Source organism: Schistocerca americana, chromosome 9 (genome assembly GCF_021461395.2).
Source record: "Schistocerca americana isolate TAMUIC-IGC-003095 chromosome 9, iqSchAmer2.1, whole genome shotgun sequence".
Lineage (NCBI taxonomy): Eukaryota > Metazoa > Arthropoda > Insecta > Orthoptera > Acrididae > Schistocerca > Schistocerca americana.
The window spans coordinates 95336748-95349435 of NC_060127.1; the positions used below are offsets into that span (position 1 = coordinate 95336748).

The 12688-nt window shown below is 39.0% G+C and overlaps 1 protein-coding gene across 1 annotated transcript in view; it reads right to left on the reverse strand.

The window, feature by feature from the left end:
* Nucleotides 1–1484: 1484 nt before the first annotated feature.
* Nucleotides 1485–12688, reverse strand: part of LOC124550607 (alpha-actinin, sarcomeric) — a 470999-nt gene continuing 459795 nt past the window's right edge. The window contains exons 15-17 of the mRNA XM_047125325.1: nucleotides 9482–9607; nucleotides 5659–5817; nucleotides 1485–4019 (exon numbers count right to left, since the gene is read on the reverse strand). Of these exons, the coding sequence (XP_046981281.1) occupies nucleotides 3861–4019; nucleotides 5659–5817; nucleotides 9482–9607 (444 nt within the window). The 3' untranslated portion in view covers nucleotides 1485–3860. The remainder of the gene's footprint in view (nucleotides 4020–5658; nucleotides 5818–9481; nucleotides 9608–12688) is intronic.

The window sequence follows — 12688 nt, forward strand, 5'->3', positions numbered from 1 at the left end:
AATGTGCCAGTTTTTGGCCTCAACGAAGACAACTACCTTGACCCACACGCCCTATTCGCTGGATTTAGCACACTCGGACTTCTTCCTATTCCCGAGGATGAAAAGAGACTGAGAGGGAAGCGTTTTACGGATGTGGAAGACGTAAAACACAATGTCATGAAAGTGCTAGCAGGTATCAAAGAGGACGAATTTAAAAGGTGCTTCGAACACTGGAATGAACGTTTGGACAAGTGTATTAATGCTAATGGAGAGTACTTCGAAGGGGATTAAGGTTGTATTTGAAAACAATAAAGTATATGCTTTCTAGAAAGAAATTCCAGTTATTTTTGGGTCCCCCCTCCTATGCTCTCAGTGGTGTTTATCCTTTACTTTTAAACACTGGTATACACAATGCCAAACCAAAACATAAAATGTCCTGTCTCCAGCTTCTGAAATGGAAGATACATGTTAATTTAAAGAGCTTTTATTTTAAAATATAGCTTTTATATAAATACAGTATAATCTGTTTACAAGTAGTTCAGCAGTTACTGTTACTAGACACACACACTGAATAAAATAGTAACAGAAACAAAATAATCATAGATGAGTGATGTACGAATTAAATGTTTTTAAGTTGAACATGACTAATTTTATAGCACCAAGAAGAATGTCACTACACACAATGCTGCTGCTCCCCTCCGTGTGTCACACTCGGATGCAGTCCTAGTGTAGTTTGTGGTCAAGTCTTCAGTATTTGTGCTATACACTGACACTTATTTCCTCAATAGCAAAGTTTCCTCTGTTCTTTTACAGTGTCCTATCCACCACTGGACTTAAATTTATTCAGAGGCTTTTACCACATTTCCACAAAAATGTAGAATGGGAATATCTCCCAAGCCCTTTACTGACTTTAAATGAAGATCTTCATAACAGTATTCTTATGAACAATCCACATGAATGATTGCCAGTAAATGTACAGGTGCTGCTTCCTGTATGCAGTTTTAGTATATGACACCAGAGTTGGAGGAAGAGGAACAGTTTGACATTCATTTAAAAATGAACGAGTGGGAACCAAGCACAGTTTATCAAGTATACTTTCATGTCATACACCTGATGAAGTTGAGTTGACACATTTTACAAAGTAGTGCGACACACGTTAGGGGCAGTGGTGAAGAAAATGTCGATGATGGCAGTGCAAACTTATTAAAAATAACTGGTCCTCTTGATGATTAGATGAAGGTGACCTAACTAGTTGCGGAGCTTTGGCATCTGGTGATACAGAGTACACTAGAAAACTTCCTCTATAGCTCCAAGCATACAACAGTTGTCACATGTTCCCTGTTCAGTCATAATAATCAAAATGATGAGAAAGGAACAGTACACACTACCTCACAAAATCAAGGTACTGCTATATATGAACACAGCACAGCTCCAAACTAAACTGTCCTTTAAACTCCAAGCATACAGTAACAACCAGGTGTGTGTAAACTTAATGAGGCTAACTGTTGAAAATCATTTCTTGCTTTATTTCCATTTGTATATGTACATATTTTTGTTGTAAAAGGTACATATATGACAGTTGTCAATGAGTTCAAAATTTATACAATAACCATGGTTATCCTTTCGATTCGTTGCCATTGCAGTCGCAAACTTGCTCTCAATGGCCGTTCGTTGTTCCTTACGGAAGGAAAAAAAATAAATAAATATAAATATATAAAATATCATGCCGTGGAAGGCTGTTTTAGCACGCAGTTTTGGTGATGGTAAAGTTTGTTTGAGCCCGGACCCTTCTGAAAAACATTACTGTTCAAATGAAAGAAAAAATAAATATAAAATAAATCTTTCATATATTTTTAGAGCAATCTTATAAATAAAATTATCTTTTCCACTTAGTTTAGAGGCATTAACATAAACTTTGCCACAGAATATTTGTCAAAAGGGCCCCGACAGTAAATGAATACAAAACTTAATTGTGTGAAGGGCCGTCCCAGTTTCAGAATTACATCAGTCTGATATGTTTAATAGAATCTCTGGCTTGCATTGTACTAACAAACCTCTGAGCAGTACCACAATAGTACAACACTTGATTTCAGTCACTGTTCGGATGACAAAAAGTATGCACCTCAATCGACAACAGTGAATACAGATAGGTATTATCGAAGCAATTACAAGAGACGCTTTTTGTGACCAGATTCTGAAATATCGTTATTTACAAAAGGCAGCAAGTGCCCTTCACAATTGCATGGCTTAAAATAGTTTAAAATTCTCCACTCTATTAATAGGAGACCGTATTTCAGAGATTTTTGTGCATAAAATTTTTAGAAATACACACTATATACACACAGAGGCATTCTGCCCACTGACTGGGCACTGCTCAGAACATTTTCTGTACTGAATTCAAATGAGCTTCATCATTCAGTAGCAGTGAAAACAAGGAAAAAATGATAGTTTTATAAGAAGGAACTTATAACAAATTAAACATTAACAAATAAATAGTGCTTATTGAAAGAAAAAACTGGAGAACCCATACTCCAAAATAATCATCTGTATGCTACAGCCCAAATTCAAACTGGACAGACAAAGTATATGTCATATTGATGTATTATTACACAAATCTCAAGAATGTAATTTTGTGTGTTCACTTGCACTGCCAATTCTAGAGAAGAAATTCAAAAACAATAAAGTCTTATTGTAAACTGCAGAATAGTACAACCACAATAAAGTTACCTAAATATATATCTGTTTCTTTTGCCACACAATTTCAAAAATAAGCTCTACTTTGAAACTATATATTATAGATATTTCACAAAAGATTGCATCTCACTGAGGGAAGACAAAGTAAATTTCACAAAAATGTAGCCAAATAGAAACATGTCGTCTTTTTTTGTTAGTGCTGCGGCCACACGCGCTTCTTCCCTTTCTCTTCTGAAAGCTGAGCTCATTTACTTTTAGCATTACACATTACAAAAAAAATTATAAATCGGCTGCACGGGCCATCCAGTGTTCGCTGTAGAAATTTCACTCTCACACTGCCCCACAGTTTGCTGCTGAGGTCTTCACAGGTGTCAGCTAAAGCAGTTCACAAGGATGGGGATTTCTAAGCACTGTGCTATCGACAGGTGAAATTCCGACAATGCGGCATAACGAAAATCCCCCCGCGCCCCCCCCCCAAGCACCACCTTTCCGCTTTCACAGAACGTCACTCATTCTTTCAAATATTGTGCATTTTTTGTGGGCAAAGCATCTATTTACAAATGAACAGGAGCAGAACTAGATCTTACAAACGTTGGTATTTTATCAAATGTAAAAGCAACAGTGCCTGCACTAGAATTGCAAGGGCTAGATATCCCTCAGCACAGAGCAGAAATATGGGATGTGCAGGTGTCAACTCTTAGGTGCATAATTTCAAGTTTTACAAGCCATCTGTTGTTACACGTCTTATCTGAGGAGAAAATAATCTCCAAAAATCACATTTTGCAGTGGCACATAGAGCAACTGCAAACAGCAAACTAGCGAAGCTCCCTCCCATATAGCACCCTTTTACTTATCAGCACCAAAAGCAATTCTGCCATCCTATGTGTGTAGTAGTAGTAGTAGTAGTAGTAGTAGTAGTAGTACTACACAAAGAGGGGGGCGCGAGAAATGAGTGTAACTTCAAGTACGGAACTCGGGACGCAAAGTGACGTTCCCCTCCAGAGCGCAGCACGTGCCAACATCAGGCACACGGCAGGCACAGGGCTACACAGCACCCGAGAAAATCTAAGCAGCAGCAAGACAGTGTCCATCCACAAGACCGCTCGTCGGTGTCAGTGTCAGCCGGTTCGGCCTCGTCGGCCCGTACATCCGAGGGGTGGGGAGAAACTGTAGAGAGGGCACGGCTCCTAGAGGTCCGACTCGCCGTACAGTGCGGTCGAAAACGACATGTAGTCGAGTGCGCCGGGCACGGCATTGGGGCCCTTGTAGGGAGGCATGCGGTGGATGCAGTACTCCGCCTGGTCCGGGGGCAGCTCCCGCCGCAGCTCGTCGGGCAGGATGTAAGGCTGAAATGGGACGGACGTGTCAAAATCATTCTCCAATGTTCTAACTGATTAAAAAACTATATAACATCAATCAAACTCATTATTTCAACACTGTATATTTTTAAGATTCAGTTCAGTAAAATCACATATTTCATTAACGAAAATTTCAGTATCTCATTTGCAATGAGGTCCACAACCGTGATAAATTCTGGAATGATATCAATTTGCCACTTTGTGTATTAATGTCAGGATTAAACCACACTTCATATTGTTCAGTATTATGTAGTTTCAGCTCTATAGCCACTCTGAGTTGTCTGCAATACGTATCACACATAACAAAATTAAAATACAAAGCATAAATCAAGCAATGTTTGTTTACTTGTGGTTGGTCAACCATGCTCTGTTTCAAAAATATGTGACACAGACTTATCGCTGACTGTAATCGAAGTGTGTGGTTCTATGATAAAGAATAATCCGAGTACGTGTGTTTAATGGTTTATACTCTGTAAGTGCTCCATCTATTCAGTCAACTAAACAACCAGTGGTTGATTCATGTTTGTATTTTAACATGATATATCATATATACATATTATTTTATTAATTTTGGTTGGAGAACACTGCTGCTGTTTTGGTAGATTACACTGAAGGAGATACTGCAACCGGCCATCAGTTTTGTTGAAATGATTTTATTGTACCATTACCATTTTTGGGTCTGAGCCCATTTTAAGAGAGTCCACTGACTTTTTGCAAGTTTCACATTTGTGTCTTCCTGAAAAGCTCTCCTTTACACATTATAAGACAGAAGTTTGATTTTCTTCTACAATCCATGCTGGGCCATGATCTGAACAGCTGTAAGAAGTCAACGCTACCATCTGACGATGGGCTCAGGCCCAAAAACTAGTAATGGTATAATAAAATCATTTCAAGAAAACTTAAAGCTGGCTGCAGTATTCCTACAGTGTAATACATCTGTTCTGCAGACACCCGAGAATAGCTGCACAGCCGAAACTACATAGTAATGAAAAATATAAAATAAAAGTATGGTTTCAGCATAACATTACCAGCCAACGTGGCAAATTGATATTGTTGAAGAAAAGGAAATTTCTGCCAGTTTCACTAATGTATTTTTTGGAAATAGATGAGAAAGGAACTGAAATGTAATAATAATATAATAGCGTTAGCACATTACTGATGTACTTAAAGCTAAGTGGTGTTATGAATACCATTCATTTAATCATTTTCAATTAAATGGGACTGCTTTAATCCAATCTGCTAATATTTTGCATGTATTTAGTGAAATTTAATTATAAATTTGTCTTGACTGGGATACAAAGAAGCACTTGAATAACCCACTTTGGTTGTGCAACAAAAAAATAAAAGTTTATACATAAGGAAAAGTGTGTGTGTGTGTGTGTGTGTGTGTGTGTGTGTGTTTTTAAGGAAAGACTACTCATTTCCATCTTCTGGCGAAGTGCCAGTGTATCACAGTCTGTTTCCTCATACAGTGCGGCCAATTTTTTTGGTAACCTTCTTTCTTTGAGAAAGATTTGTATCTTATTCTGCACAAAACAATATGTAATGAAACGTGCACTTAATTGCTGAACTACACCTCTGATGATAACAATAATATTGCATATGAAACTGGAAGAGAGAAACTGACCTTGTCACCCGCAAGGATGCGGAATGAGTCAATGACCTGCTCTGCAGTATCGGTGTCTGTGGTTTCGCGTGTCATGAAGTCCAAGAAAGCATCAAAGTGAACGTATCCAGTGTTGTTTGGATCCACCACAGCCAGGATACGCTGGAAGTCTATGTCACCCTAGAATTCAAGAACACATTTTTACATAGTATATACATTCAACACAACTGGAGACAGGAAGAAAGAGAAAGTTGAGCCACTTTACTTAGTCTTATGCAATCAACGTACAAAACAATACTGAAAAAACGGAAGTACACATTTCACCTATTAATAGCAACCTACGAACAAAGTATGCAACTTAACTGCACAAGTTTTCTTTAGATTAAAAGAAAATATAGACAGTAAAACTATATTATCCCTTCCGACAGAAGAGGCCTTCAAGTGAAAATTACCACAAATTTCAATTATTGCTGGCAAGAGCGAAATAAAGTTAGTTTCAGTATCAGCAAACATATCTGGTTTGTCTCTCAAAGTTGGAGAACTGAGGTGCACAACGAAAAACAGAAATATTCACATCATACTCCAAATGACAAATGCAATGTCTGAGTTGAAAAGAAAAAATGAAATGAGTGATCGCATACATTATATCCATAGTTGCCAGGGAAAATGGCTTAAGTTCACTTTCTGCAGTTTCCTCTTAACTGCAGACAGTGTATTTACACTTCTTTACCTCTCACATGTGGATATAAAGAGCCTGCTTATGGTCTCATTTACATAGCAAAATTAGTAATCTATGATGGTAGTGTTATGTTCATGTAGTAGCTGCTATTTCATCAGGATATTTAGATCAACACTTTTTCATTTGCCACTGTTCCCTCAGAATGTGCTAAATTTTAGCAGTTACTGTATCCCCATTGGGCAAGCTATGTCTATCACAGCCCTGTCTGTCATCACATTTCACATCATGATTTACTTCATGACACTGCCAATCTTCCACAACTTTAACAAGCCAGTTGGAATGTGGAAGTTTCAAAGATACTTTGATATTTTGTTAAACTGTAAAGGGAATTACACTCTTTGGATGGGTCGACTACACAATTCTGGTGTTGCAAATATAGACTGCCATGGTAGGAAATGGGAACACCAACATATAAACTGAAAAACCAACTGGATCCCAGATAAGATGACTTCAGTGTAAACATAACCAAAGCTCTCGTTTGTAATGGCAGAGAACGTTTATACTTGACAGAGTGTACAAAGAAAATTTACATCTGGCAATGAGAAACAAGGAGGCATCATTCAACTACTTAGGGCGATACGAAGAAATAAGTGAAGTACATAGGCATAAGTGATTCCACAGTCTGATTCATCAATTTTCTAATCTTCGAAATCAGAATAAGAAAAGCTGTTGAACCTTCACTAGAGGAAGAAGAATGTGGCTTAAGCCTTACTTGTCAATTAGATACCTGCATTTGCTGTCTGAGATGACAGTCAGGAAAGTTGTTGAAATATCATGTAAAGAGAATACGTCACAGTAACGTGTCACAATAACGCTTTATGGGAAGACCTGGGAAAAAAATTAAATTCTCAGGTCCTCCTGCACATCAAGAATGTTATAGTCTTAAGAAACTGCATCAGAAAATCATTACAGTGACATGATAATTATAAGGAGATCAAATATTTTTACCAGTCCATAACAGCAGATAAGACTGAAATAAGAACTGGAGTCCAACATAGATGGTGCCCATCACCACTCCTGTACATCATAACAGCTAATGCCTTAGTTTTTACTTATGACATAATGTCACAGAATGAGAGAGAAGGGGAAACACAAGCTAAACCAGATTTCTGGCATGATGAACCTATGACACTGATTTTCAAAATAAAAATCAGCAAAACCATCACCAAGTTTAACGCTGACCAGTAATTCTCAAACAGCCCATTTAAGAATTGCAAATGAGAGAGAGAGAGAGAGAGAGAGAGAGAGAGAGAGACCACTTTCTAGCCCTTAAGTATACCTGGATAAGAATAATTAAGTAATTAACAGATAGTCATTTACAGGAAAGGTACTATACCAACCACCAATCAGACAATAGACTTGGCCACACCTGCCTAATCGGCTCACTATTGCCATACCACTTTGCTACTTCAGATTGGTATTGTTAACAAGAAATGACAGTAAAGAATATTTATAGAGGCCAATGTCAGAATACCCAGACTAGTGAACAGGGGTCGAGTGCGATGTGCCCTCTGCCACCAATTCAGCAAGAAGCCGTCTCTGAACAAGTAGATTTACGACTGACACACAAAATTCTTGGAAGTTGGTGGCATATGCCAAGGGAAGAGCACTGGTCATCCACGCATGTCTGATGAAAATGTTGAGCATATCTGAGATGCATTCACACAGAGCCCTCAGAAGTCCACAAGATGGATACACCATGACCTGAAAATTCCTCAAACAATGGTAGGACATGTTTTGAAACAACACCTGAATAAGAACCCTTACAAGTTGCAGTTACTGCAGCACATGCATCCCTGTGACCTTAAGAGGAGGTATGACTTCTGTATTTCCATTCCTCAGAACATAGCACAGAGCACTTCTTCCAAACAACTCATCTTTTCAGACAAATCAGTGTTCTATCTTTCTGGTAAAGTAAACCACCATAGTTTAAAAATTTGAGGGTCACAAAATATTGGTGTCACCATTGAACATGGAAGAGACTCACCATAAACTGAATGATTTTTGCACCATTTCTATTCACACAGTTTATGGACCTTTCTTTTTTGTGGAGGAAACTGGGACAAGAATGTCAAAAATGGACACGCTGCAAAAGTGGTTGTTTTCTCAATTTCACGAAGATTTCCATGATTTCATTTTAATGCATGACAGCACTCCATCTCACTTTCACCCTGAAGTGTGAGATGGTGCTGTCAAGATAAAGCTGAAATGTTGGTTTGGAAGAAGTGGAAAGCAAGATCTTGTTCATTGCTTTTGGCCTCTCAGGTCACCAGACCTCACAACTTACAATTTTTTTCTGAGGGGGTATATGAAGTACAGAGCCTTTGTCCCACCTATGGTAGCTACTTCTCAAGATCTGAGAAATCAAACTGTTGTAGATGTCGATACAATAAACAGGGACATGTTGATTTGTGTGTGGAATGAAATAGCCTACCTTTTCTATGTTTCTTGAGTGATGCATGGTACTCATGTTGAGTGTACGATATAGTATCTGCATGAACATACAACTCTGAACCATCCTCTATCCACGGACATCCTAAATGTGTTTCTAATCTTTCATAGTTTGTCTGTAATAACCAACTGAAATCTGTTCTTTCTTTCTGAATCACCTGTACCATAACTTGCTAATGGTTTCCCACAAACTGGTCAGAATAGAGAGAACTGTAACAGTGGCAGTTATAGTACCACATAAACTAATGCAATGGCAAACACACACACACACACACACACACACACACACACACACACACACACACACGACCACAGACTTGGCTGCTGAGGTCACATTGACGTGTGGCCTCAGCAGCCAGAGACTGAAAGTGTGCGCGCGCACGCATTCCATCCTGGATTTTCCATTGTTGTATGTATAAAATCAGCTGCATTTTGAGCACATGTGATGCAAATTATTACATAGTACTAAAATTTTTAGCAACATACAGAATTAATTAAATTTTTCATTTGTTTCCATAATGCATTTGGTTTTTATATCTAGTATGTTTGTGATGTTGCTTACAAACAAATACTTCACATTTGTGCACACAAGAAAGATAGGAGTAATGGCATTGTAAGTGAGCTGTCAATGCTGGAAATTGTGCATACACATACCTGTCTGTCCTTGCCAATGCTGTAGCCAAGGCTGACCAAGCAAGACTTGAACTCCTCAGGCGTCAGGCGCCCAGTGCGGTTCTTGTCGAAGTGGTTGAAGCTGCTGCGGAACTCATTGAGTTGCTCCTGTTGCCAATGACAGAAAAAGAGCCATTCAAATGAGGACAGCCAGTTAGGTCACATGTCATCACAGCTTCTCAAGCGATATTTTAAGAGCAAGAGAGATATTTTTCTTCTAAATGAGGACACTTTAATGTTTCTGCAATGAGGACCATTTAATACATTTTTCCAAAACAATTTCAATGGCACTTCATCCTCTGAAACAGTCATCAAATAATTTTCTCAGAGAATTTTTTTGCAATTGAGCATTTTCATCCAAATCTAGTTAAAAACAAGAAATTTTTGGTCAGTCTCAAAGTCAAACATTTCCTCATTCCCAAACCCAAAAATGGTCTAACGTGATTTATCTTTCCTCCTCTTTTTTTTTAATAAAAAAACCTTGTAATGGAATCAGCTGATGCTATATTCTGATCTTCCCTAGATAATGATGCTATATTTATGGACTCTGCCAGATAACGAATCAAACTGCTCTTATTGTTGGGCAAGTTGACAATGCCCGATTGCTAGAGGATAGTTATGCTTTGGTACACACTGTCATTTCCTTATTCAGCCAAGTGAACTACCGTAACTATTGTGGTGGTTTCCACCAGCATCTATCAATATTGTCATATCTGTGTTACTACCCAGCAACTTGCTTATTTTCAGTTCACTATGTACGCAGTGAGTTAGTAACTCTTATAATTTTCTTTACGCTGAGAACTATTTTATTTTATTGTAAACTTACTTGCCTTTTGTTTTATGTTGCAGTGTACTTGTCCAAGTGTAGTAAGTGACAAATGCTACAGAAGGACAAGTCACAAAAATTACTTTTTTGTGCGAGGGTTGTATCAAAAGTAAGGTTCCCATTTTTTTTTTTTTTTACAAGTAGAAAACATTGTTTATTGTTATTAATTTGTACATGGTTGAATAGCTTACACTTTTGTCTATTTTTTCAACATAGTATCCATTTTTTTGACATACTTTTGAAGACGGTGCTCCAGCTTTTGTATTCGTAAGTCAAAGAAGTCTCCCGTCAACCCAATGAGGAAGCATGTGACCTCTGCTCAGACTTCATCGTCGCTCTTGAAGCATTTGTCACGTAAGTGTTCCTTTAGCTTGGGGAAGAGGTGATAGTCGCTGGGAGCTAACTCCGGGCTGTACGAGGGATAAGGCATAACGGTCCACTCAAATTTCTTCAAAAGCTCCGTTGTTTGACGAGCGACATGGGGTCGAGCATTGTCGTGGAGAAGCGCTACTCCCTCCTTCAGTCATCCTCTCTGGCAATTCTGGATTGCTCGCCGGGGTTTGATTAATGTTTCACAATATCTGTCCAAGTTTACCGTCATCCCAGGTTGCATGAAATCGGTGAGGACTCTCCAATCTTTGAGCAGCTCACTGTTGATGCTTTGGACAATCGCACCCGAAACCGGCAGTCTTCTACTCCATTCTTCATCGTGAACTTCCGTGCGACCCTCAGCAAAAGCCCTGCACCATTTGTGGACACGCTGAACGGACATACACTCTTCACCATAAACCTCAGTCAGTTGCTGATGAACTACCATGTATGGTAACTTCCTTGCAGGGAGAAACCGGATTACTGCTCTAATCTCGCACTTGGCAGGAGCGGCGATCAACGCTTCCATCTCCAACAGCTGCCAGCCAACACTGAGAGACTTAGCGAATCGAGGACAGGGGGGCTCGAGAGCGGGGGAACCACTGCGCATGGCACTGTTGTCGGATTTAGCCTAAGACGTTCCCTCGAGGTTGTAGTTCATTGGGAACCTTACTTTGTTATAACCCTCGTATGTTCCTGAAACTTAGAATGTTTACTAACATTTCCAAAAATATTAAATCAGTTTTCAGTCCCAAGTGGTTACGAAGTCACATTATTCTTGGTCATTTCTTTGAGGCACTTAATAATTACTCCTTTTATTTGTCTCAATCTTCAGCTAACCTTCCCCAAAGGCGGAGAGAACCAGACCCATCTGACACCCTAACCTAAAAACATGAAGAACTCAGAACTCCCATACAATTTAGTTTAGACAGGCTACTCATATGAAACCTCTTACATTTATGTCCATACACAGCAAATGACTGTCAAGAACATAGCAGAGGCTAATTCCCATTTTGCAATTTCATCTTTTTCGATTCATGTATCAAGATCATAAAGAATGACTGCTTAAATGCCCCTGTGCGAGCTATAGTTAGTCTAAATGGGTTTTCATGAATCCTATGGGAGCAATACATAAGGGGGGTTCTAAGACATTCCTACACTCATCAGCTGAGACTCTGTAAACAGGCTTTCACAGGATAATTGACATTTATCTTCAGGCATCTGCCATTCATCTTTTTCAGCATTTCCAAGGCTTTCACAGGTCAGAAAAACCTTTGTCCATTTGTGCTGCCCTTCTTTGTACACTAGATGTCTGTAATTTATGTTCTAGTTTCAATATGCTGTAGAAAGAAAAGCTATGTTCAGAATGACTTAAAATTCAAACAGCATATTATTGATGCAGGACAAAATGTCACGGTGGGAAGTTGTGTGGGTGGGGAGTGAAGACCAATAGCTGGCACTCTAAGCATCAGAATATGCACATCAACAGACATGTGACACACAGCTGTTCCTCAGTTTGCATCCAAAGCAAGCAAAACATGACCGACTCCATGAATGATCACGCACTGCTGGTAAATGCGTTTTACAAGGAAGGTGACTGTGCGCCAGTAGCCTGCTGAAGTTCTGGACACTCAAGGGTATGAGAAAAGGCAATCGTCCAATGTCTGCTAAGAGTCTGGAGAAGATGCTTACTAAGTTTGAAAAGACAAGTGCACAGAGAATTGTCCTATGTTGGACATGCCTGCAAGCACAGTGCATAAAATCCTATGAAACATCCTGCATTGCTATCACAACAACATCCCTCATGTCCAGAATTTTGTTTCCTGCTGATCAGCCAGCAAGACAGATTATTGTTATGGAATTTATTGCTCACGTGGAAGTGGACAATGAATGGCCATGGAACATTCTGTGGACATATAAGAGCATTTCCATCCCCAAGGACATGTCAATGCTCAAAATTGCAGAAGATGGGCAATGGAAAATCCACACGCACA